Source organism: Rousettus aegyptiacus, unplaced genomic scaffold, assembly GCF_014176215.1.
Source record: "Rousettus aegyptiacus isolate mRouAeg1 unplaced genomic scaffold, mRouAeg1.p scaffold_m13_p_2, whole genome shotgun sequence".
NCBI lineage: Eukaryota > Metazoa > Chordata > Mammalia > Chiroptera > Pteropodidae > Rousettus > Rousettus aegyptiacus.
Genome location: NW_023416295.1, coordinates 22,015,876 through 22,042,055, shown reverse-complemented (window position 1 = coordinate 22,042,055; position 26,180 = coordinate 22,015,876). Strand labels below are relative to the sequence as shown.

The 26,180-nt window shown below is 43.5% G+C and overlaps 1 protein-coding gene across 2 annotated transcripts; it reads right to left on the bottom strand.

The window, feature by feature from the left end:
- On the bottom strand, positions 1 to 7,297 carry FZD5 (frizzled class receptor 5). Of its 2 annotated transcripts, XM_036236421.1 has the most exons (3): positions 7,230 to 7,297; positions 6,662 to 6,987; positions 1 to 6,379 (listed from the first exon to the last, which is right to left on the bottom strand). In XM_036236421.1, the coding sequence occupies exon 3, from the start codon at positions 6,113 to 6,115 to the stop codon at positions 4,355 to 4,357; it is 1,761 nt and encodes a 586-aa protein (XP_036092314.1). In that variant the 5' UTR covers positions 6,116 to 6,379; positions 6,662 to 6,987; positions 7,230 to 7,297; the 3' UTR covers positions 1 to 4,354. The 2 variants fall into 2 exon arrangements, with proteins under 2 accessions (XP_036092314.1, XP_015990527.1); XM_016135041.2 differs by having other exon boundaries at positions 6,662 to 7,295.
- Between the last annotated feature and the right edge of the window lie 18,883 nt (positions 7,298 to 26,180).

The window sequence follows — 26,180 nt, the reverse complement described above, 5'->3', positions numbered from 1 at the left end:
ACTTGTACAGCATCTTTTTATTTTCTTTACCATTGCTTTAATGCACTTTAAAATTTATCTACATTAATTGGGAACAAAGAAACAAAAATAGACATTTCTTTGTTTTTCATAAATAACTACTCTCCATATTTGATAAAAATCTCACACCATCATTTTACCTCCCACAAATATAATACATACAAAACTTTTCTGATATAAGGTCAGCAAATTAAGTATCATGAGACTAACATAACCACATACACAGCTGTTCTACTGACTTCCAGGAACAAAACAAAAAAACTTCTCAAGATGCTCTGGGTTTCCATTTGTTAGTGCTATGGATTCAGAATTATAATCATCTGCCAGTAATAATTTATAGATTCAAGTTGATTGTCTACAAATAAAATATCGCTGGCTCAGGTTCGTGAGTTCTGCATTTGACATGACAGTGAAGATCCTGCATGGGATAGGCACTATACATATATGGAAATCATAAAAAGTGTTAAATGCCCTGGACTCGAACTACTGACTCGGTATGTGCCTCATTTGGCTCAGTAATAAATTCACCTGCACCAAACCCGTATCAAAAGTCACTAAATCTCTTATATATATAATATATATTATGTATATACACACATCCACAACACATACATACTATACATACACTTTGTAACATTAAGTAATATTGTTTTAAAATGATGTACCACAGACATTATCCTGGTTGAAATAAATCCTGTAATTGTCATCAAGCTGCTAGAAGCTTTGAGAGTTCCGAGTCAGGTTACTTAGTGACTTACCTCCCGTCTACCCCTCACCCTGCTTTAATGGCACGGTAGCTTTTTCTTTCAGAGCCACCCTCCCCAACTCAGGTGTATTTCTTTCCCAGAATCACTTGATTGGACTTTGGAGGTAAGAAAGGGCATGCAGAGGGAGCAGACAATTCTCAGCCACTGTACCTCACACCTGCCTAGATTTGTGATGTGCTCTGTCCTGTCTGCCACATTCGGTGTTAGAAAGCAGTTATTCAAAGCTTTGTCCCTCCTGCCCCCCTTGGTCTTTCTGTAGAGCACAAAAGTGAAAGAAGCCTCTTTAGCCAGGGTAGCAGTTCATTAAAATATACAACTACATTTCCTAGCTCTGGGGGTCCCATTCTGTACTTGAGAGTGCAGGTCACGAATGCTGTTATTAAGGTTCGGTGTGGGATCCATGAGGTTTTCTCCCGGCAGCCGGTGTCAGGATCAGTGCAGCCCTGGCCCAGGAGGAAACAGCCTAATGAATACCAACTTGGAAACAGTGCTGTCGGCACGTTATTTAAGCTTGTACATGCGCACAATTACAGACAACACACACACACACACACACACACACACACACACACACATTAGAAGTGGTCACATGAAAATATGACAAAGGTTTACAAGGATAAACCAATAAGGCACCAAGAACAATTATTTTCAGTCGATTTGGACAACTTCAAAATGTGGAGGGAATATAAATAAAAAGACTTCCTAAAGTCATGTAGACTGATTCACTGAGAGGTCACGTTAGTTCCTTTAGACAACCTTCTGAATATCCACCCCTAATCCATGGAGTAGAACATTGCTTAAAATTGAACTGTGAAAGGAACAGCCTGGAAGCTGCACATGCGAGACTAAACCGAGCCCTAAATCCTCTCCAACTTCACAAAGCTGGCTGTGAAGAGGTTGCTCAACCACCCACAACCTTTCGTTTTATAACTATTTTCACGTGTATGTACTGTTTGTATAATAAAAATACAAATCGGGGGGACAGAGTATGTGGGATGGAAACAGCAGGTGACCATGAATAGCTCCAGCTTCTCTCCCCTGGGCAGGGGGTGGGGTGGTGGTTATATGACTAGGGAAGCAGGTGCGCATTATCCTTGAGGAAAGGGAGAGGGAGAGCAGGGGTGAGAACAGACTGAAAACCAAGAAGCAACTCTGAAAGCAGACCCCCGAAAACATTACCTGTGTCGCCTCTCCTTCGCTTAGTATTCTTTGTGTTAACTGTCTTCATTTGAATTGGTCTTTTTTAAGTTTGGCATGTGGCCAAATGAAAAACTAATTATTGAAAATGAAGAATTAAGTCACTTTCATCCATTCATCCCACAACTTTTAGATACACTATGTACCATGAAGAAGAAGATGGCATGGGGACAATCCAAATTAGGCACAATGACTAAAGGAAGAGCACACTATGTACCTTTGGAATGAGGGAAGAGGTCAAGGTGATCAAAAAGGTCTTCATTTGAAAAACAGGAGAGGAATTGGCTCTCAGACAGGAGAACTACTTCAAGGTTCTAACAAGAATCTTCTTAGTAAGTAGAGGAATCAGATGTGCTAAAGTTCTCTAGGCTATGTATACTAGGTTTGTCACATGCACTGAAATTTTAATTTTGATTCAGAGGATACATGTGTAAGAGCAGTGCATTTTTATAAATGTGAACAGCTTTTGAGAATCTTTATAACTATACTAAGCTTCTTCCCACAGCAAAGTATTTAATTCACTATGGGAACTATGTGTGTGTTTACTTAATATCCATAAAGTAAAAACTGACCTGGGCTTAAATCTTCCTTTTCCAACTTTGGTATAAATGAAGCATAAATGCCTAGACATGTTTTCCTAGGGAGGCGTTCTCAAATTTTAATTGCCTTTGCCATTTTAGCTTCCTAAATTTAGTTCTACTCAACCCTGGTCATTGGTATTTTGCTGGCCATAGCACTGTCACCCTCTTCCCCAGTAATGGCCTCACACTCTTCATGAATGGTTAAACAGATTAGGAAAACAAACAGAATTTTCTAATAATAAAGAAATCTGTGTGTGTGTGTGTGTGTGTGTATTTATCAATATATAGGCTTTCAGATATGAATGAATAGTTCAACACATTAGAAAAGCAAACAAATTTTCAACAGCAACATGTGTGTACGTGTGCGAGCCCACTCATCAATATACAGGCTTTCTCAGAAAAAGAGGAAAAGAAAAATACACCGAGGTGAGGTTAGAAGAAACAGCTTTCCTCCAACTATAGCAGTTAACTGATCCATATTTTAAAAGCTTATGCAAATGTGTTCTGGGTCTTATTTTGTTTTCAGAGACTGCAGAAAGCGATGTCTTGCCGCTTTTGGAATATCTGGCTACACACTAGTCCAAAGTCCAGGGACACTTATTTTCCCTCATTGCTGCCAATGTTTGTTCACAGGTAGCCAATCGGCCTCCCTCCCCCAGCTTGAGCACCTCATTCAAGGGTGGGTGTGGCTTCTAATCACAGCTCTCCAGAAGAGGAGGAATAAGAAAAGCAAAAAGACTGTTTAACATGATAAAGGAGGTGGGATGGGGGTGGAGCAGGTAAATGTGGGAAATTTACTTAATTACTGGAGGTATACTCAGTTTAGTCCCTAATCTACAAAGCAGGCCCCTTTAGCAAGTATCACTAAGTACTACCAGAAAGAGTGGGTTTACTTTTACCAAAATTATAACAAGTTGTTTTGTAAAAAAAAAAAAAAAAAAATTGGGATCACTAAAGCTTAAGTACCACTCACTCTTCTAGCACAGAGCTCCCACCTTATTAGTCTAGATTCCAAGCTTACCCAATTTTCATCATTTAGGTTCTCACTATTCCAAATATTTAAACTTGGACCCTATAATGCAGTCTCTAACTTATTCAAAATGCTGGGACTGTTAAGAGTGATTACAAAAAGTTTGCTAAACAAAGCTAGAATGAACACCAAATCACTAAACACTCCCAACCTTGTCACTTTTGGGAGGCCCTAACCACATTATGCTCCCCACTCCTTGGTATGACTAGGAGTTTCCTCTCACTTAGCACTACAAGCAAAGACAGGCAGCTCACCTTAAAACATCTTGGACAGGTTAAGCCGTGGAAGGAGAAACAAGCCGAAAAAGTACACCCATCAACTTCCCAGTCATAGCAACCCAAACATTCACTGTTCACATTTTTTTAAAAAGACACAAGTATAGGAAATATATTTTTCCAATTGAGACCACACAGTTCAAAGAAACCTGAACCAAGTGGAACTTCATTATAACGCCAACCTTAGGATTGTAAAGCCCCCAAAGCAAAGGTCAATTTTGTTGCCAAAATGCAACAAAGTTAAAAATTAAGAAAAATACATATAAATTAAAAACAGGGTTCCCCTAAAGAAGGCAGTAAGAAACACAAAACAGGATACAAGTGAGACAGCTAGCAACTCCTCAGAAAGGGCCCTTTTCCCCACTCTCCAAGTTGCCCCAGGAGGGGGCATCAGCACCATGAAGGTAAACGGAAGTGACCTTGGCAGAGCTACCAAACAAAACAACCCCCCCTCCACCCGCGGCCCCATCCCTCCACTGCGGCCTCCTACACGTGCGACAAGGACACCTGCTTGTGGTAAGCGGCTGCGGCAGGGCCCGGCGGCCCAGTCCTGCCCGTGAGCGCTGCGCTCGCCTCGGCATAGTCCCCAGCAGCCGTGGCACCACCGCTCTTATGACCCCGTCGCCGGCGGCAGCAGCAGCGGCTGGTGAAGCGCCGCCACGACTCCACAGTCTTGCCGGACCAAATCCAGACGCCCGACGTGATGCCCACCACGAGGCACATGAAGTACTTAAGCATGAGCACCCAGTACTCGGGCTTGGCGCGCGGCTGGCCAGCGTCGGGGCCCGGGCACGCGCAGGTGAGCGCAGCCTCCCAGCTCTCGCGATAGTGCTGCTCGTACAGGTAGCAGGCCACCACAATGCTGGCCGGCACCGTGTAGAGCAGCGTGAAGATGCCGATGCGGATCATGAGCTTCTCCAGCTTGTCTGTCTTGGTGCCGCCCTGCTTTATGACACTACGGATGCGGAAGAGCGACACGAAGCCTGCCAGGAGGAAGAGTGTGCCCACCAGCAGGTAGAGCACCAGAGGACCCAGCACAAAGCCGCGCAGGGAGTTCAAGTTCTGGTTGCCCACGTAGCAGATGCCAGCCACCGGATCTCCATCCACGGAGCTCAGTGCCAGCGCGGTGATGGACTTGACACTGGGGATGAGCCACGCAGCCAAGTGGAAGTACTGCGCATAGCCGGCGATGGCCTCATTGCCCCACTTCATGCCAGCTGCCAAGAACCAGGTGAGCGACAGGATGACCCACCAGATGGAGCTGGCCATGCCGAAAAAGTAGACCAGTAGGAAGACAACAGTGCACAGCGCAGGGCCCGTGGTCTCGTAGTGAATGTGGCTGTGCTCTCGGCTACAGGCGACGCTGGCATGGCCCACGACCAGGCGCACCAGGAAGCCCAGTGATACGCACAAGTAGCAGGCTGACAGGAAGATGATGGGGCGCTCGGGGTAGCGGAAGCGTTCCATGTCTATTAGGAAGGTGGCCACCGTGGTGGAGGTGGAGATGAAGCACAGCACAGACCACAGGCCGATCCAGAAGGTGGCGAACGTGCGCTCGTCCGGGCTGAAGGAGGGCTGGTAGCAGGGAACCGCGCAGTTGGGTACCTGGCCTGTCCGCACCTTGTTGTAGAGCGGATGCGACTCCTTCAGGATGGGCACGAAGGGTTCGCGGCACTTGCACACCGACGGCCCCCCAGCGGCGCACTCGCCCCCTGAGGATGGCCCCCCTGGCGGGCCTGGGAGGGTAGCCTTGGTAGGGAAGGGCCTCGGGGGCGCCGTGGTGGCCTCGCTGCGGTTGTAATCCATGCACAGGACCTCGGCGTCGCGGCCCAGTACTGGGAGGCGGTCACAGCTCATGCGCTCCGGCCAGGCGAAGCCATACTGGCGCATGAGCGGCGAGCAGCCGGCCTTGGCGCGCTCGCACACCGAGCGGCAAGGAGGCAGGGGCTTGTGATAGTCGGGCAGGCAGATGGGCGTGTACATGGAGCACAGGAAGAAGCGCAGGTCCGGAGAGCAGTGTATCTCCACCAGTGGCCAGAACTGGTGCACCTCCAAGCCCGCCTCGTCCTGCGTGTCGTGGTTAAACTGGTTGGGCATGTGCGTCAGGTTGTAGCCGATGCCGCGGCACATGGGTACCGTGATTTCCTGGCACACTGGGGCCTTGGAGGCGGCCGCCGCCCGGCCCGCCAGCTGCGCCAGGAGCAGCAGCAGCAGCGAGGGCGGCGCAGACGGGTCAGACCGAGCCATAGCCCCCTCCCTCCCCTCGCCTCCCGCGGCCCACGCGGGGCCGACGCAGGCAGGGGAAACCGGGGCCGGGGCTTCCCTCTCCGCCGACTTATGTGTGGCGCCGGAGCTGGCAACCTGTTGGTTTCTTTTTCTCTTCAAGAAATCCGCCCAAAGATAAATTGTTTCGGGAAGGCGCTGCTTCCCTCCGCAGGCAGCGCTCAGCTAGCTCTTCGCCGGATAGGACTGGGGAGAGGCAGTTAGGGCTCCGATTCCAGAGAAAGTACTCTTTAAAAAAGAAGATGGGGAAGAAGAAAAATTGCAACCACTCTCAATTAGAGGGGCGTCAAAGGCTCAGTCCCTGCAAGCGGTCTCCAAACCTAACCTCTCTCGCTTCTCTCCTTTCCACTTCCAGAAACCAAACTACAGACTCCATGCCCCGCCCCCGCCTCCCTTTCCGCTGGGCCCTCCAGGCTGGACCCCGGAGTCAGAGGGCACAGTCCCCCCCCCTCCCATAAAAGGGTAGAGGGCCAGGGAGAAGAGGGAGAAGGGGAAGGCGCGGGATCTCACCTCCGCGGATCCCCAGAGAAGCAGATAGTCCGTCGCCAGCCTGGGTCCTCCGTCCCTGGGACACTCTACTCAGAAACGCGACTCAGAGCCAAGCTGGCACCGGGAAAGTTTGGCGATAAGCTGGGTATCCGAGGCGGCGGCACATGGCAGCAGGTGGGGGCGTCTCAGAGAGGGAGTCGCCCCCTGAACACGGTCGCCGCAGGTCGGTCACTCGCTTTCTCCTCCTCCGGGGCCCCCCGCATGATCCGGGCGGGGCAGGGCAGGGGCAGGCCGTGCGTTTCACCGGGGTCCAAGAGCCAGACGAAGGGCGAGCGCGCCTGCAGCACCTAGGCGAGAGGAAGGCAGTGTGCGGCGGCCGGAGGACCCAGCAGCTTCACAGTACGGTGAACAGCCGGCGCTGGCCCCGCCGGGACTGCATGGTGCGCGCCCGCCGCCGCGTCCCGCCCGCCGCTCGCCTCCTCCCCTGCAGGGGGCTCCTCGCTCCAGCGGACTCCTGGGGGCGGGGGCGGTGCTCTTGGGACGCGCCTGGCTCGGCTCCTCCCCCGCGCACTCGCACACTTTCGCCCACCTCCAGCTGGCACTAAGCGGCCCTCGGCGGCGGTGGCGACGGCGGAGGAGTCACGGCCGCGGGCTGACTGGCCTCTCCTGCTCCGCCCGGTCACCTGCTTCTAAAGCCCGCCGGGAGGCTCCGCCCCGGGCCCGCCCCCTCGCGCTGGGACTCGGTTGGTGGGCTGCCCCGCCACGCTCTCCACGCGTCCCCGCCCACTGCCCCACGGGCTTGGCCTCTCCTCTCCGCGCCCTTCGGCCCCGCCCAGAGCGGGCAGCCGAGGAATGCGGACCAATCGCGGACCGAAAAGCTACGGGGGCGGGGCGAATGGTAATCACCTTCTTGAGACCCGGAGCGGGAAACCCTAGCTAGAAATCTCAAGGAGTTCTCTGCTGGCGCTGGCGGTTACGGGGCTCACTTTCCTGTAATGTTTTAGCTTATGGACCTTTGCTTCTAGTCCCCAGTTCTCTTCTCTGCTGCTAAGCATCCTTACAGAGTCTAGCGCTTGTTTAAAAAAACTGCTCAAAGAATCATTCTTAACCGTGGCACCTGTCTCCGCTCTGTGTTGTGCTGGTACCAGGAGAGCTCAAGTAGGGAGAAGAGCGAATGCTTATAGAGCCCCTACTGTGTGCCTGACAGCGCGTGAATCGTTTACTACTTAATACAAGATCTCAGATATTCGCAACAATTTTATGAGGTAGGTGCACCTTACAGGTGAAGAAACAGAGGTTTATAAACTTGACCAACGTAACCGAGCTAATAACAGACTTAGACCTTGTTCCCTGGGGTATTCCGAGCGCCTGGGACACAGTAGGCTTTCAAATGGTAAACCCGGGATTCGAACCTAGGTAATTGGGCCGCGGCATCCGCAATTTTAACCACTCCCAACAGGTATGTCCCTGTTTCAACCTTTACTTTTGCATTTCGTAACAAAATTTTATGGTTGTGACAAGAAAGTGATTTTCTGTCTTTGACAGACTCGAGAGATATTAGTCTTTTATGAGTCGATGTTTAAAATGCCAGGCAGTTCCCCGCAGAGAGAAGCAATGCTAGTTCCCGGCTCTGTAATGGGCAGTGCGCCGGGCCCCCTGGGGGCTGCGAACTGCTTAGCCGTGCACCTGCACGTTTCCCGGGGCCGGGGGTGGGGGCCCACCGAGCAGTAGCCGCCCGCGGGAAGTCCTACTGAGCGCTTCAACTGCAGGGACACACAGTGGCGCTCCCACATGGGTTTTTATGCTGCACATTTTAAATGTCCTAAAAATTCCTCTTTTCTACGTTTTCTAATTAGGTTAGAGGACTGAAGTATACAGCATACTTGAAATTCATTCACACTCTTAAAAAGAGGGTTTGCATTGTTTCTCGCTCTTCCATGCCTTCCTTCTGGGAAAAAGGTGAAAAAAGGCTGGAGGGCCAGGGGACTTGAAGGACTCAGGACTAGACCCGTGGGGTGAGATAGGCCGCGGTTGTTGCCATTATTATGTCCTGGATCCCATTTGTACAGATAGGGAGACTAAATGGCAAAACAGCCCTCTCCCTCTCCCTTATCAACAAGGTTTTGTGGGAAATAATGAAGAATATGTGTATTAATCCTAGCCTCAAAGTTAAAAAGAATAATAATGGCTTCACAAACATCAAAACTATTAATAATTATGTTTTAATTGTACATTACATCTTTCATTCCCTGGAATTCTACAGGTGTTTATATTTTATCTCTTGTTTTTTTGGAAATACTTGTCACTCTGGGTGGGCACACTTCCCAGGGCTGAAAGCAGTGGCAGTTGAAAAGCCATGGAATAGAAGTCAAAAAGAAAGGGAAACCCTCAGTGGAAAGTATGTGCAGATCGTGGACATGCCAGGGGAGAGCTGTCTCATTCTGTGCCCTTCATGTGACGGGTGTATTATTGGGGATGGACAAGTGTTGGCTAATAATAAAAATTATTTGAAGTTGGAGAATGTTAATCACTCCCGCTGGAATTTAGTCAAAATACTTGTGTTATTACACCTGGTTCTGACTCAAACAACATTATCTACTGGTCTGTAAACCTCTCTCTTCTTAATCAATAGTGAAATGTTACTTTTGCTTGGAGATCTCTAATAATAGTAATAACAGCAGAAAACTTTGCCAAAAGAGACTTATTTTGCATTGTATAGCTTTTTGTATCATTTGAATTTTTGCGTTTTTACATATAGTACTTCGAATTTAAAGGCAGTTTAAAATATGCTGACTGTTTAACATATATTAGGCAGGGTACTAAATAATTCATTTACATTAGTTCGTTTAATCTTCAAAACAATCATATTAAACTGCCACCATAATGATTCATTCGACGTTACTTGTTTAGTCATTGGATAGAATAGAAATCAAAATTTTCTCGTGAGTCATAATTTATTATTCAACAAACTACAAAACACCAAATTATTTTTAAGATGCATTTTTAAGGACCTAGAACATTGCCAAACATTCTAGTCTATCAATTTACTCATATAGCCTTCCATGTAGCCATCTATCTGTCTATTCGTCCAATAAACAGTAAATTTCTGAGTTGAAGACACTACTGCTATATTAAACATGTTTATTCAAAGCCAAATTCATGAAATTCAGCTTACATTATTGTCCAAGGTGTGTTTATTAATTGATGAAAATATAGACAATAATGCTAACCATTCCATCTAGTAAGCATGTGACATTCCAAAAGTTTTGAAGTATTGGTTTTAGATTCTGTTACTGGAGAATAGTTAAAGCATTTTAAATCTTACTAGACTTGTGTTGATTATGCATGGATCATTCTGCTGAGGCACTTGAGAGTCCAATGCTATAGGAATGAATGGACAGTAGTCTTTGTATTCTCTTCAATATCTTGATAATCAAGCCTACACCAGTATGCTGCACATAGATGCCTTCAATAAATAGTCATAAAATAAATGGATGAATGAATGACAACTGATATTAACTTTTTAAACTTTAGCAACTGGCATTGAATCCTTGAATACAGCTTACCTTACCTTATGAGCTATATCTGAGGTTGACTATACCCTGTTAAATGCAGCATGAGTCCAAACCTCATCTCTGCTTTTATTAGCTGTGCCACCTTTGACAAGTCACCTAACAGCTCCAGGTCCTCTTTCCTTGTCTATAAAATGGAGTTACAAATACTTATCTACCTCATAGAGTCGTAGTGAGGAGTAAATGAATTTATATGGTAAAGGGCTTAGAGCCATGTCTAGCGCCTAGTAGGTCTATATAGGTCTTAGTTATTATTATTAATTTCTACTATGGTTCATTCTATTTTTCTGTTTTTCCAATCTTGTTTATTTACTTTTGTATATTACTTTAATAATAAAAAAAATTGTTGCCAGCTATCTCTAACATTTAGATATTAACTCAATTTGATGCTAAGCAGGGATCATTTCACTTGCCCTCGATCAAAATGCATACACCTGACATCAGCAACCAGCCCACGAGTGTGCACAGGGCTGGCACAGGATAGACACCCACGAGCCAACATGAATCCCTCACAGGTATTTCCAGACGAGCTCCTTACATGTCCTAGAGCGTCTCTGATTACTCCTCATTGATTCAGACACCTCTAGACAAGAAATCAAGACACTAACCAGAGGATTAACATGATGAGTCATTTGTCCAGGTTTGTAATGAGAATGTGTTGTTCACATTAGAAGTGGAATCATTCAACTATAATCTTTAGTCCTCTCTCTTCCCCCACTGTGACAGAGATTATAGAAAAGTAAAAGCGTCTTTCTTTTCCCCCAGAGCTAATGGAAGTACTCATCTTTCCCACAATGAGCAGTAGCTCTCAGCTGCACATTATAGTCGCCTAGGGAGCTTTAAGAAACACTGGTGTTTGGGCCCTGTTAAATCAGAATTTCTGGTTGAGGGGCCCAGATATTGTTTTTGGTTTTGTTTGGATGGTTGGTTTTAGTGCTGTTTTGATTTTAACTCTCCAGGTGATTCTGATTTTCAGCTAGTGTCGAAGACCACTGACATAGACGGTTTTTTATTTCCTCAGTACAAGCTGCAAACTTGGGCCTGGCTGGATCTTCTCTGCAAAAAGCGTTAATCACATCAGTATGCAAAATGGAACATCTCAGGAGAAGATATTAGGGGAGTGCCTTCCTGTCTAATTCCATGGGAGTGGAGAGTGAAGGAAAAATTATGTAAAACAATGGAATTGTGGTACAGTGATGGTACAGCTAACAGTGATGGCCATGGTAACAGGAATTGATGGGAATGGAGCATTTTCAATGTGCACACACTGTACTAGGCATGTTGCATATATACTCTCTTTTACCCCCAAGAATTCCGTAAGTTTGGTGTTTTTATCCCCATTTTATAGATGAAGAGACTGAGGTTCAGACAAGTTAAGTAACTTGTTATCCAAAGTTATGCACCTTCCAACTAGGGTTTTCCTGACTCTAAAACCTATGCTTGTTGTAGTCCCAACACTAGAGAGTAAATCTTGAGATAAACCACTTCCCTTGTTCCTTAGCATCCCTTTCCTAAAAACCAAGTTGAATCATCAATTCTAGTGTGGCCTCTTGTGTCGGGGAGCTAAAGTGTGGGAAAGCTAAGGGCTCTGGATTCATGTAGAATCCAATATAAGTCTAGAGCCAATTTGTTCTTTGGCCTTTGCAGAATGGGTATGAGGTGGGACATCCCTTAGGCCTGATTTCAGAACCTTCCTGTTACTTTGGTAGAAGAAGCTTCAGTTCAGTAAATATTGATGCTCTGCATGCTGTGAGCCAAGCATTGGTGCCAGGGGTGCAAACATGATGAGGCATGGACTTAACAGGCAAGGCATGATGGGAGTACAGAGAAGGCACCTAGCTCAACCTAGTATCAGGGAAGACCCAAACTGTGTTTGGAAGGCTGAATATGAGTTAGGTGATCTATTACTTAAGGTTTAATATAGGAAGCAGAAACCACTCTAGGTATTTCAAGCAGAGAAAGATTTAATACTGAGAATCAAGCAGGGGTTAAAAGTTGTTAGAAGGGCTGGCCTCCCAGAAGTCATGAGCCTACCCCTGGACTGTTGAGTTCAAGGGCCCACTATAGAAGCTATGTTTCAGAAGTCAGGATGGGGCTGCTGCTGCAACAGCTCTTCATATCTGTGAAACTAGTGACTAGAACTGAGACAGGACACTGAGCCTCAAAACATTAAATGCCTGTTGAAATTACTTCTCAAACCTTGCTTGCCAGCAGCAACCACAGCAGAATGATGCCTTCTCTTTCCATCAGCCTGCCAAATCTCACAGGCGTGCACCTGTTTGAACGAACTTATTTCAGATCCAGAGCCTAGCTGCAAGGGAGTCTGGCAAGTGTAGTTTTGTGGTTTCCAATCTCTCCAACTAGGTTTCTAGAAGAAAAGATTTGAGGTCTGCGGAGACAATCTTCAGTATCCACTACAGGTGAAAAAACTGAGGACTTCCTAGACAGTGGAGTCAGCACAAGTAAAAGATATAAGGCCCCAACAGAACACAGTACAAGTGACGGACAGCTGGGCATGACTAGGCTATCAGGGAGTAACAGAAGCATCTGGATCAAGGTTTTTACCTGAATGTACACTCTGTCTAATCAATGTATTTTTTTTTAATTAATTAGATTGATATACACACTCTACACATCACATTTTTTCACTGATACAGTACTGGATTTATTCAACTAATAAATAATGCAGAAGGAGAAAGGAAATGAGCAAAATACAAAACAAAACAAAACAAAACAAACCCACAAAAGAAAATAGACAAAAGTGCTAGGTCGTATTCATCCACAAAGAAAACAGAACTTTGGCCTTCTTCAAGCTAATGTTGTGAACTATTGATTACCTACTCAAGAGTCCTATCCCCTTTCTCCTTCCACACAGAAACCCTGGTCTTTTGTTTTGCTTTGTTTTGTTTGCGAATCTACCATTTTCTGCAAAGCCATGAGCTTTAGGTGAGGCAGGAGCTCCAGTCCCCGAGCCCCAAGTAATAACATGTGACTGCTCCATTTGATTGTATCGCTCCCCTTCTTATCAATATTTAGGTCACACTTGTGCATAGGACACAGTTCTGGCCGATAAGGGAGTGGGCCAATGTGAGGTAAGTCTTCTGGGAAAGAACTTATTCAAAAGGAGAACGAGTTTTCTTTCCTGCTGGGTATTGTTTTGTCTGCATGTGATGCCAACCACTGTGGGTGCCATCTAGCAACCACAAAAGACCGAAGCTGACACCGAGGAAGGGTGGCATTGAGGCTGCCTGATCTGCCTGCTTCCAGACTTCTTCTTATTTGATACAATACACTGCTTATTTTTAAACCAGTTGAGTCAATGTTTTCTTTCTGTCACTTGCAACCAAAAACATCGTAACTACTACATGCAATTTGTGCACTTAAGATGAAGATATGCCCACTTAAACTTAGCTAATGAAAGTCTCTGGAGGAGATTTAAAGAGAAAAATTTATTCCTCCCTTTTCACCAGAAAAACTTACTCATTCTCCGAATCGTTTAAGGCCCACTTAAATGTCACTTCTGTCAAACTGAGTTATTCGTCACTGCCTGTACTCCAACAGTTCTTCCACCACTCCTCTTTACTCATCTACTCTTTCGACAAATATTTACTGGGTACCAATTGTGAGTCTGGTAATATTTCACACACAGGGAACTAGATGCATGGAGATTCCAGTCTAGTGGGAAGACAAAATAAATTTAAACAATTGTAATGTGATGACTCTTATCAAAGGAAAAAGAAAGAACTCTTATGGAAGCATTTAAAAGGGGAGAGATAACTACCTTGGAATATATTTTATTGTTACGTGATTATTATTTGCTACTAGATTGTGTGTTCATGCAGTCTTGCATCTCCCACCCCTTCCCCTGGTTATTGTATTTTTCAAAGATGGCTGCAAAAACTCCTCCCACCTCCCTTGTTCTGCAGCATGACCTTGCCATTCCCCATGGAGGAAAGAAAGTAGTACGTCTTCAGTCCCTTCCCCTTGAATCCCAGTGAGCTCGTGATGGTTTTGACCAATAAAATATGTTGGAAGTGATGCTATGGGACTTTCACAGAGATGTCACAAAAGGCCATGCAGCTTCCATCTGATTCTTTTGGAACACGTGTTTTCTTGAAATGTTCCTTCCAAACTACTGATCCACAGCATCCATGAGCACAATAAAATGCCTGTTGGTTTACATGGGTTTGGAGTAGTTCGTTACGCAGTAGCATTGACTAGAACACCCCCAAATTTGACTTCCTGTAAAATCTTAGATGACCAAGTAGAAACTTTCTTTCTTTTTATCTGACCCAGTCGGTGATCAAGTTATGCACGGAAGCTTCAGAACTTTCATCCATCTTACTTTCATCCTATTGAGTCTTGCTGTTGATGATATGCATGTGAAATGTCTAATCTTTTAAAACACAAATCTTCACCATTGATCTTAATATCCTGCTGCAGTGAGTTCCCCAGGTCAATTGTGTGTAGTGGGGAAAAAAGTACCGCCTTTTATCTGTTTTAAACATGGGTCCTTTTCATCTCATCTTGTCCTCTTGTTCTTCCCCAAGTAAAGTGATTTCCATTTTGTGGGTACCTAGACACAGAGAACTGAATTGAAACAATAATCTTCCTTTGAGCTGGTTACCCAGAAGGCCCTGGGCATGCTGGGACATGGAGCAGTGGATTTTACCTGGTGACTTAAAGGTGGTGGAACAGCGTATTCTAATTAGCCATAAGTTCGGTTCAAAGCTTTAAAAAAAATCATCTCTAAACTCTGTAAGAGGCAATGGGTATCTTCTTGTGGTGCTGGTAAATAGAGCACGGTATAGTGGGAAAACATTGGCTAGTTCATGGACAATCTGGTTTCAAGTCTCATCTCGTGAGCCAGCAGTGTGCCCTTGGGCACAACACTTAACTTCTCTGGACTTCATTTTCCTCAACTATAGAATGAGAAGCTTTGACCAAGAAGTCCTGTGGTACCCTTTTGCCTTGAACGTTCTATAAATTCTGTGTATTTGCCAGTCATTTTCAAATATCAACTATATAAATTCATGGGAAGAAATAGTTTGTACTCTAAAGCAGGGGTCCCCAAACCCCAGGCTGCAGACCGGTACTGGTCCCTGGCCTATTAGGAACCAAGCCACACAGCAGAAGGTGAATGTCGGGCAAATAAGTGAAACTTCATCTGCATCTGTGGCCACTTCCCAGCGCTAGCATCACCGCCTCAGCTCCACCTCAGATCCTCAGGCATTAGATTCTCATAAGAGCACCAGTCTCTGGTACCAAAAAGGTTGGGGACCGCTGTTCTAAAGAGTGTCTTTAGCTCCAAAGTGGGTCTGGAGAGAAAACCCTTCCCCCCCCCCCCAAAAAAAAAATCCTCTAGTTTTTAGAAAACAAATGTTATCCTGTTCCAAAAACAGAACCCAAACTAGGCATTAATTACCCAAAATATATTCCTGCGACAACTGTTAAGTGATAATTCTTGCAGCCCTAGTCCTTGCTGTTTGGGGGTGCATTCCTAGCTCTCCCTTCAGTCTTGCTTCCATGCATGAGCCTGTCAATTCCCGCAGCTGCATTGCTGAACACTGGTGCTGGGATGGCTTCATGCCAAGTGATGAGAATTGGTGGGGTGATAGCTTCTGCTGCAGGGCCACCATGAGGAGGAAAAAGACTATTGTCCCAGTGAGTAATGCAGTAGGAACTATTCAGGTGGCTCTCAATCCGAGATGCCTTCTCAATCCTTTTTCTCCATGCAGAAGAAAAATGCAGTCCCTATTTGGGGCTTAGGGAAAGCATTCGCTCTCACTCAGCCTGGACTCATTACATTTATTTTCTGGTCTACTAAATATTTCTCCAACATTTGTGATTCTGAGAACTTTGTGGACTCTAACTCACTTCTTAAGCATTGCATTCTATTTTCTCCTACTGAATTTTTATTTTCCAGTCTCAAGTGAGAGAAATGCTTCTCATGTCTGATTTTAAAATTCACTACAGAATGACAACTATTGAAGCCCTATCATGCATTGGGAGGACGGATTGCTTTTCACTGGCGGGTTGACAAATTGTCAATAGCAACAAGTAGCATGACAAGGTCCTGTTCAAAAGAACTTATTTGCAAGGTTACAAAACCCCTGAGGTCCATATAATTCATGGAGGGTATAAAATCTTAGACAAAATTTCAGACAGTAAGTGGGAGAATAACTGTAGTGAAAGTAATAAAATAGTGTATCTAGTGCCTAGAAGAGCTTTTATGAAAATATGTATTCTAAAGAAGAACCCTCCCCTATCATATATAACCACACATATATATTTTCTCCTCATCATAATGTACAAGAACGTTTTGCTGTTTTTGTTCAGGCTTTTGGGGAAGGCTTGAAAACGTCACAGCAACATTTATAACAGATAATACTCTCAGTTGTACCAATAGGAAAACTAAAGATCAAATCATTATTTGGTTATTATTTGGTTATTTGGTTAAAACAAGATTAAACATGTCAGAAGTGCGGTTTGTTTCTCAGAGTGGTGCTAACCTCACTAGGCTGCCTTCGTATGCTCAGTGAAGAACTTTGGTTGTAGCTGCAAAGTGGAACCAAGTGTACCAAACACCACACCTGTTCCCCCTTCTGCTCTTTTTCCTCACACTATAGCTAGGGGAAGACTTTGAAGCTCTGTTGGCTTCAAAACCCTTCTGCCTATATTGGCCGTGCTGTATCATTGCTTGTTGCCCAAAGGCATTCTGAAAAGATGATAGTTTACTGCTTAAGTGCGTCATGAACTGGTCAAGCAATGAGTTACACTTTTTTTTTTTTAATTCATAAACTTTGTTTTTTAGGACGGTTTTAGGTTTTCAGAAAATTAAGCAGATAGTGCAGAGAGTTCCCATACATCTCTTCTCCCGCTCACAGTTTCCCCTACTATTAACCTATTACATTAATGTGGTACATTCATTATAATGGATGATATATATTATAAATATATTAATATAAATATATTATCATTAATAAAAGTCTATAGTTTACATTAGGGTACACTCTTTGTGTTGTACAGTTCTATGGGTTTTGACAAATACTGTCATGTATCCACTATTACTATGTCATACAGAGTAGTTTAACTGCCCTAAAAATCTCCTGTGCTTTGCTTAATCATCTCTTTCCCATCTCCCACCTCACCCTGGTAATCACTGATCTTTTTATTGTATAGTTGTGTCTTTTCTAGAATGTTATATAGTTGGAATGATACAACTATGTAGTCTTTCAGACTGGCTTCTTTCACTTAGCAACATGCAATTAAGTTTCTTTCGTGTCTTTTTTGGCTTGATAGCCCATTACTTTCTTTTTTTTTTAATATACTTTTTTTTTTTGTAGTACGGTTTTAGGTATACAGCAGAAAATACAGAATTCCCATGTGCCACCTGCCCAGACACATGCACAGCCTTCCCTATTTTCAGCATCCCACATCTGAATGGCGCATTTGTTGCAATAAACGACTCTATACTGAGACATCATTATCACTCAAAGACTATAATTTACGTTAGGATTCACCCTTGGTATTATATATTCTATGGGTTTTGACAAATGTATAAGGACATGTATCTATCGTTATAGTATTATATGGAAGTTTCACTGCCCTAAAAATCCTCTGTGCTCCACCTATTCATCCTTTCTTCCCCCCAATCCCTGGGAACCACTGATCTTTTTACTGCCTCTATCATTTTGGCTTTTTCCAGAATGTCATATAATTGGAATTATACAGTAGGTAGACTTTTTCCAATTGGTTTCTTTCACTCAGTAATACACATTTTATGGCTCCTCCATGTCTTTTCATGGCTTGCTAGCTCATTTCCTTTTAGCAATGAATGAGGTTCCGTTGTCCGTATATACCATAGTTTATTTATTCATTCACCTACTGAAGGACATCTTGGTTGCTTTCAAGTTTTGGCAATTATAAATGAAACTACTATAAACATTCGTGTGCAGGTTTTTGTGTGTTTGTTTTCAGCTCCTTTGGGTAAATACCAAGGAGTGTGATTGCTGGATTGCACAGTTTTGTAAGAAATTGCCAGACTGTCTTCCAGCAGTGAATGAGAGTTCCTATTGCTCCACATCTTTGCCAATATTTGGTGTTGTCAGTGTTCTGGATTTTGGCCATTCTAAGGGACCTGTAGTGAGATCTTTTTTTTTAATTGCACAGTTGTAAGAGTTCTTTCTATATCTGGATATAGCCTTTTATCAGTTATTTATTTTACAAATATCTTCTCCAACTCTATGGCTTGTCTTATTCTCTAACATTGTCTTTCATGGAGTAAATGTTTAATTTTAATGAAGTCCAACTTACCAGTTTTTATTTCATTCATCATGTTTTTGGTGTTATATCTAAACAGGTGTTTAAATATCTGGGAAATAAGCCTTGAAGAGATCACCGAACTCCAGAAAGCAGCTTGGAAAATCCTGGAGAAATGTCATGAGCGGTCTTTTTGGCATTTGAAGGGGGCTCTTGGTTCTGTGTCAGCCCAAACCACGAGCACCAAATACCTCCATACCTTCCCCATCTGTCCATCACTGCCCTTGTACTGACCGTGCCATTGCTTACATCTTTCAGTGTGGACTCCACCAGTTTGAACTTGGCGAGGAGAAAAGATTTAGAGTTAGTTTTTGGATGTGTCATTGCTCCTTAATCCTTGATAATTTATTTATTCAATAAGTGACTTTTCTGAGGCTAGCAAAATATTCAAGTCTAACAAAATTATTCAACCAATCCAATCTTTCTAACACAGAAGCAGAAATAAACAACTCTGTTTTTTTTAAAGATGGCAAGTTAAATACACACACACACACACACACACACATGACTATGTATACATACATATATATGCATATATATATATATTTAAAAGTTCTTTGAATATAACATAAGAAATTTCAAATCGACAATGACATTTGGAAGGAAGAGTAAAACAAAAACAAATTTGACTGTTTCTGGACATGTAGGTGATAGCAATTCCCCAGGTAACCTTGTTATACTATAGACCTAGCTCTTTTTTATAAAGCAAGTTTTGTAATTGTCACAGGATTTACCTTCTTAATCTCATACTGCCATGGCCGGCTTGTTTGTAACTATATCATAGAAGGTCTGACAGCCCATCTTATGCTAAAGTTGTTTTTTAATCTACCTCATTGTGGGCTCTTTTAAGGCAGCGATCAATGGTTTTTACTACCCAGACCAGCATCTTATATGTAGCAAGACTGAATAAGTTGTTGAGCTAATGTGTACAATCTTTATTCAATAACTGTTACTGAGTGCTCAACTATAGTTTCGAGGAGCCACATTTATAAAAAGAATATAGGGAAATGGAGAGGGTTCAGGGAAACCATCCGAAATTCCCCAAATGCTGAAGTATAGGACAGCGGAGGAAAAAGAGCATATTTATGATTTTGAAGCGAATGAAGGAATTACATTGAGCAGAATTATTCTTCGTCTTCCCAAAGATTAAGAGAAGAGGGAAATGTAGGTACAATTGAAGAAATAAAACAAAGATTTGGAAAGTACATAAGGAAGAATTTTTTTGACTTTAGGATTCTTGGAATCTTAGCAGAGGTAAGTAGAATTTGCAGACAAAAGAAAAGGATACAAAGCTAGGTTGAATTAGCTAAGCTCTATCAATGAGAAAACACTCAGATGCTGAAGATAGTGGCGGCCAGCCACATGGTGGCCAGTTTCCCATCCACTTGCCCTTGGGTCAAATTAATGTGTAACGAGGACGCCATTGATAGCGAGAGAAACTCAGATCAGTGCCTCTTATTGGTTCAGTGCGAGAGAGTGAGTGGCAGGGGCAATCACAGTGAAAGTGTTAAAATGCTGCCTAGCCTCTCTGTCGGAAATCAGAGGCAAAGAGAAAATGGCTTTTTTTTTTTTTTTTTTTGAGAGGTAGGGCATCTCTTGCAAATTTGCAACATCTTATAATAACAGCTCATTTACGGAGCCCTTGTTATACATGGGAAGGAACATCCACCAGACAGGTAAGGCAGAGTCCTCATGTTCCTTATCAGTTAACAGATAAGGAAGTAGCAGATCTGCGAGGTTACCTACATGGCTAGTCAGAAGTCTTAGCCAGTGAGTGAGTGAGCCAGACCCTGAACCCAGATTTCTATCCGAGTCCACAGCTCTTGCCTCCACTATCCTGCCCAATGATCTTTGGACTTGGGACCTGCCTAAACAAATCTCAGGTCAATCCAATGACACCTGGCTGCCCCAAGAAGCTTTCTGCGATTTCCCTGAGTGCCCGTTCCAAGATCTGGGCCCACTGAGGCCAGAAGAACCTCTGCAGCTGTCTTTAACTTTGGCCGCACATTGTAATCACTTGGGAAGCTTTACAAAAATGTTGCCACCAGGGTCCCACCCCTAAAGATTTTTATTTAATTGGTTTTCAGTGCAATTTAACACAGATTTGTGCTTAACTTTTTATTGAAGTGTATTATACATGTAGAAGCATGCACGTGCTGTAAGTCTGCATTGCAACGAACTTTCACAAACTGAAGGTACTTGTGTAACCACCGCTCAGCTCAGGAATCAGAACGTCATGAGCACCCCAGAAGCACCATTATCCTCCCTTCTAGCCTCTGCTCCTCCCTAGCTCACCCCACCGCCCAACCACTATCCTGACTCTTGAGAGCATACATAGTTTGGGCATAGAGATTTTTAAAGCTTCCCAAATGATTCTAAAGTGCATCCACCATTGAGAACAATTATCTTACTGTCTGAAGGAATGGAAGTAGGATGAACGACAGCAAATGCGTAGGTACAGGTAAACCAAAAAGAATAAACCCGAGCTGTATTTATGTCTCATCCCTGGCTGCCGTCTCCCACGTTGCCTCTGTATGTCTTATTTCACTGTAGCAGTCAACAGGAAGAAAGTTTTTTTAAAACGACATTGAGATATTTTATTTATAAACAACTTTTCTCAGCATTCACCTTATCAACCTGCCATCCTGAGGGTTGCCAAAATCACATTTGCAGATAATAAATAAACGTATGGAGTGCTTTCTATGTACTGAGTCCCTTACCAAATGCTTTACCCATATCTCCTTCAATTCTCACAGCACCCAATAATAATAGTATCTCTTATTTCCCCATTTTACAGATGAAGAATCCTAGGCATAAAGAGATGAAGTAACTTGCTCAAGGGCGCACAGTTTGCAATTGGCAAAGTTAACCTGCAAAGATTCTTCTTGCTGCACCTCCACTGTGGTTTTTTAAGTATCTATGCCAACGGACCTCTGCTATTAAATACCTGGACAAAGATTAATGCCACACTGATTTCAATGTACAGTAGCATGAGCTGGGAGGGGAGCAGAGAAGAACCACAGAATTACCTATGTGTGCTGGAGCGGACTTCAGCGATCATGTAGTTTTACTTCCTTCTTTTATAGATGAGCAAATGGGCCAAGAAAAAAAATTTAGATGCCTTAACAAGCTGAATGAGAGAAAATTAGAGAAAGTCTAAACCCTGAGGAAAGTAAAGTCTTCCTTCGGCAGGATGGGGCCTTGACCTCTAACCCTCAGAGGTACAGGTTTGTGGCTTTGTTAGTACAACTTGTGACGAGTGATGTTACCATTATTATTTAACATTCATAGCGAATTCACATGTGCATATTGTTATTTGTATATCTCCGTGCAGTGAACTTCTAATTTAAACAAAGCAGAGAACTGATCGTCATAAAGGCATCTAAACTGGAAACTGGATCCTCTCAGGTTTCTCTGAGTTTGTTCAGTTGTTTGGATTTCATGTCATATGTGATCAGCCTCCGAGCATATTTATTCTGGCAACGGAAGGGGTAGGGTGTGAGAGATATCTCTTGGAGGAGTTTTCATTGAAAACTTGGTGTTACATGTGTAAGTCTTATTTCTTGAGCACTTTCAGAGAGCAAAGCAAATCTCAGAAAATGTGATACTTATTGCTTTTCCATTTTTCCACTCTAAGATTACTTCGGAGTTTTTTGGTATTGTTCATTTTTTCCCGTTTTTAGATCCCTCCCCCACCTCTCATCACTGCCCATGTCTGTCTGTCCTTCCAGTCCCCTACACCCTTTGTTCAGCTCCCTAGTTGTTTGGTATGAAACTCTCTTTGAGTCAGAGTGTTGGGTATGTTGCTTTAATTTTTTTTTTTCAGAGCAATTTTCCCAATATAAATTATACCCTCAATTACTTTTCTCTCCCTGGAGCAGTGAATCACATTCGAAGAAGCTGATAGGGTGGAGGCAGCTGGATTCAGAGCCGGGGGAGGTTGAGCCAGTGCCGGCTTGTCACCCTCGTTCTCTGTTCACCCTGCTGCAGCAGCCGAGTGCAGCCTTGTGCCAAAGTGACCCGCAATGGAGGGTCTTCAGTGGCCACTCCTCTACACCGTGTGCTCTGGGCACCAATGCGAAGGAGAGACTGTGCTTCAAAGCGCTAGCCTGTGCTTGGAGGCAAGAAAAAAAATTAGCTTAATCTAGGTTGGCTTGATATTTGAAAACTAGGTAGATTGCATAAGTGCCCCCAGTCTTCATCTCTCCCTGTATTACTTCGCTCTGCCATGTGACTTTACAGTTTTTCTGATCAACAGATAACCCACTGATTGTGACCACGTCGCCTACTTTGGCCAACAAAGGTAGCAGATGTGCTACAAGCAGAGGCTTGGAAGTGTGCTTGCATCATTGGACTCGTTCTCCTGCATCTTTCCTATTTCTACGAGAAGAGCACGCCTGGGCTGGCCCACTTGTTCCAGGATGGGAATGAGAAATATGTGGGGCAGAGCTGCCCCAAGGAAGCTGCCCCAGACCAGACCAGCCCAGTCTAGAAAAGAACCGTCCAGCTGACCCAGAGATACATGAACAAACCTAGCCCAGAGTGGCAGGTCTGCTAGCCAACCTTCACATGAGCTGCAGGTGCAGTGTCTAGAGTAGGAAGTGATGGTTGTTTTATGCCTCTGAATTTTGAGGTGGTTTGGTCCCTAGCAATTGCAATGAGGTCATGCCCTCTGAAACTATTATGATGCTTAGATGAGCAACTAGAAACAAAAGCACTTTGCAAATGTAAAACTGTGGGGGGTAAGCATAAGGGATTGGGCCATTGAACAAGCTCTGAACCTGGAACCTAAAGACCTGAGTTCAAATCCCCAATCACCCTATAAACTTGTGCAGGTGATTTAAATTTTCTGAGTCTTATAAAATTACAGAGCTGGCTTGTAGACTCAAAACCATGAGGGCTTGAGAGGATATTGGAAAATTAATATGGGTCTTAGAACTTCCTTGGTAGAGAGTTAAGAAAAGAGATGGGGAGGGCAGGAGAGAGGTCAGAGGATATTTTATCTGAGTATAAATAAAATACGATACCCATAAAAGAGACAGGTACGTGGAGTGAGAAATTGGGTGATTTTGAAGAATATGTTTGATCTAAGGCTGAGAGGTAGACGTGGAGGCCACATATAAAATAAAGTCTCCTTTCTTCAGAGACCTGAAAGTATGGGGTACATGAATAAGGGAGGAGAAAAGCCTTGAAAATGGCTTATAGAAGGCACCTTTCTGACATCTCTTCGCTTGGAATAAAGCAAAGCTGGGGACAATTATAAAATCTCTGATCAGATGAAGAGCTAGTAGTTCAAAGTGGCAGTTCGATATACTTGTAAGAGCTCTCCCTTAGCAATCTTTAACTTTTCTTGATTGTGTGTTACTTGACTTTAGACAAGTTGCCTATCGTATGGACAAGTAGATGAAATATGTTTCATTCATTCGCTATGTCTTGAACAGGCTACATTCCTGGAACTGCTCTAGACACTGGGGATGAAACAGTAATCACACATGGTTGCTGAGCTGGTTACCAACTCAGGCAGGGAGATTCTTCATACATGGTCATTCATGTCAAAATATATACTGCTAGATCCTTTTTCAGAGGCAAAGAATATAGCTCCGGTAGGTTAAATGGCTTGTCCAAAGTCACACAGCTTATAAGAGAAAGTTAAAAAATAATGCCTTTTGGTGCTAGGGTCTGTCTTGTTTCTACTTATCCTCTTGTTCATCGTTTGATTTTATTTACAAAAATGTCATTTTTATACTGTTTTTAGGAGTACAGTATAGTTAGGTGCTCGACTTTTTGTTGTTGTTCCATGGAGAAGTAGTGTGATTTATAAGTCAAAGGATCAAGTTCTCAGTTTCTAGGACTTTGGAAGTAGGTTTCTCTTTTGAATAAAGACAAAGCTTAAATGTACAAAAATAAGGTGATGTGTTAATCAAGTATGGTCTTCTCAATGGAATACTTTGAAAACATTAAATATAATGACTATCAGACTTTACAGGTGAGAGCGAAATTGTCATAGCTCCTCAAGGATGGCAATCTGAAAATATAATTCAAAACTACAAATGAACATGACTTTTGTTCTAACAATTTTAGCTTAAGTAACTTATCCTACAGACATATTCTAAGGATTCTACAGAAACACAAAATTATTCAGAGCAGCATCCCCCCCACCCCACCCAGCAATTTATTAGTAATATCCTAACTGGCCATCGATAAGGAACAGTTAAGTAAGTTATGATACCTCCTTAGGATGGAATAGCACACAGCCGTGAAGAAGGAAGAGGAGACAAAGGAAGCGGAACGAGAGGAGAGTCCTTATGTGTTCACCAGGATGTCTTGTTAAGTGACGATGGTACGATAATGCCCATGGGAGAAGGAGTCTCTGGGACTCCAGAAAAAAAGTCACCATATTTCTTGGGTCAGAAGTAGGGAGTTTCCTCTTAATCTGTGCTGACATTTATTGACTATGCATTATATGGAAGGTGCTCAGGTACATTTTATAGAATGTATAAAATGAGGAGTTTCCTCTCATCTACTACAATCTAGTTGAGGTTGTACCTGATCTTTACATATAAAGATAACAATCAAAACCATCACATTATCAGGGAGTGAATGTGGAATCAGCCTTATGTTGAGATGAGGGAAAAGTTTCAGCTTGAGGGGATCAGAAGTCTTCAGAAGAATTTCACATGGGTTAGGGAAGGATTTGGGTAGAATGAAGGGCTCGTGGGAGCCAGGCAGAACCTGCCAGGCAGGACACTCTCTCGGCAGAGCCAGAATCTAGAATGAGCAAGGTGAATTGTGGGAAAAGAAAACTACTTTGTCTGGAGACGGGGAGACAAGCTTACAGAGCAGCTCAGTGATAAGAGCAGAATGGTAGGTTGGGGCAATGCCGAGGAGGACCTGGGACGCCAAGATAAAGATCTGGAATTTTGTTCAGGTATTTGAACCAGGGGCAACATGCACAAAACAGAGATTAGGGGAATGTAATCTGGCCACCCCATGCCAAGCAGTTAGTAGCAGAGGAGGTCTGAGGTTAGGAGACTCTTGGAGACCTGAACAGGAGTCTGGGAATAAGGGGAAAAGGTCCCAGCTAGGTCGGTAGCTGGAAAAGTAGTAAAGAGAGGCAGACACGAAGGTGTGATTCTTCAGCCTACCCCGCCTGTACACAACTTTGAGATTTCCCTGACAAGTCATAATTACTGTAACAGTTATTATCTTGGGTTTTACAGGTGTATAACACTATTGATTATGCAAGTACATGAGGGTCAAAGACACCTTTGTTTGGTTGTGTCTGTGGTTGTGTGTCTGAAGACTGTTACAGGTTGAAAACTTGTCTTCCCAGAGCTACACCTAACATGCTGCTGTGTCCCCGGAGAAATCATAAATGTAAACCCACTTCCAGAAAGCAAAGACTAAAGGTAAAAGTGGCTCTTTAAAGTTATTCTTCTGGCATCGATGAGAACTTCAATTGTTGCTTTCATTTAAAAAGGGGGTTACCAAAATAATAAATATGGGTTGTTGTAAACCTGTTATAAAAGTAAGTAGATGATGAGTGCCACTACATACAGAGATTTATGCTTTATTAAGTGATAAGAGCAAGTCTCCTGACACTATCATCATGTAAAGCGTTACATATGTTTTAGGTATGAAGTCTG

What these genes read in the sequence shown, in the direction of transcription:
- FZD5 (XM_036236421.1), bottom strand. Translation starts at nt 6,115, where the DNA reads ATGGCTCGGTCTGACCCGTCTGCGCCGCCCTCGCTGCTGCTGCTGCTC.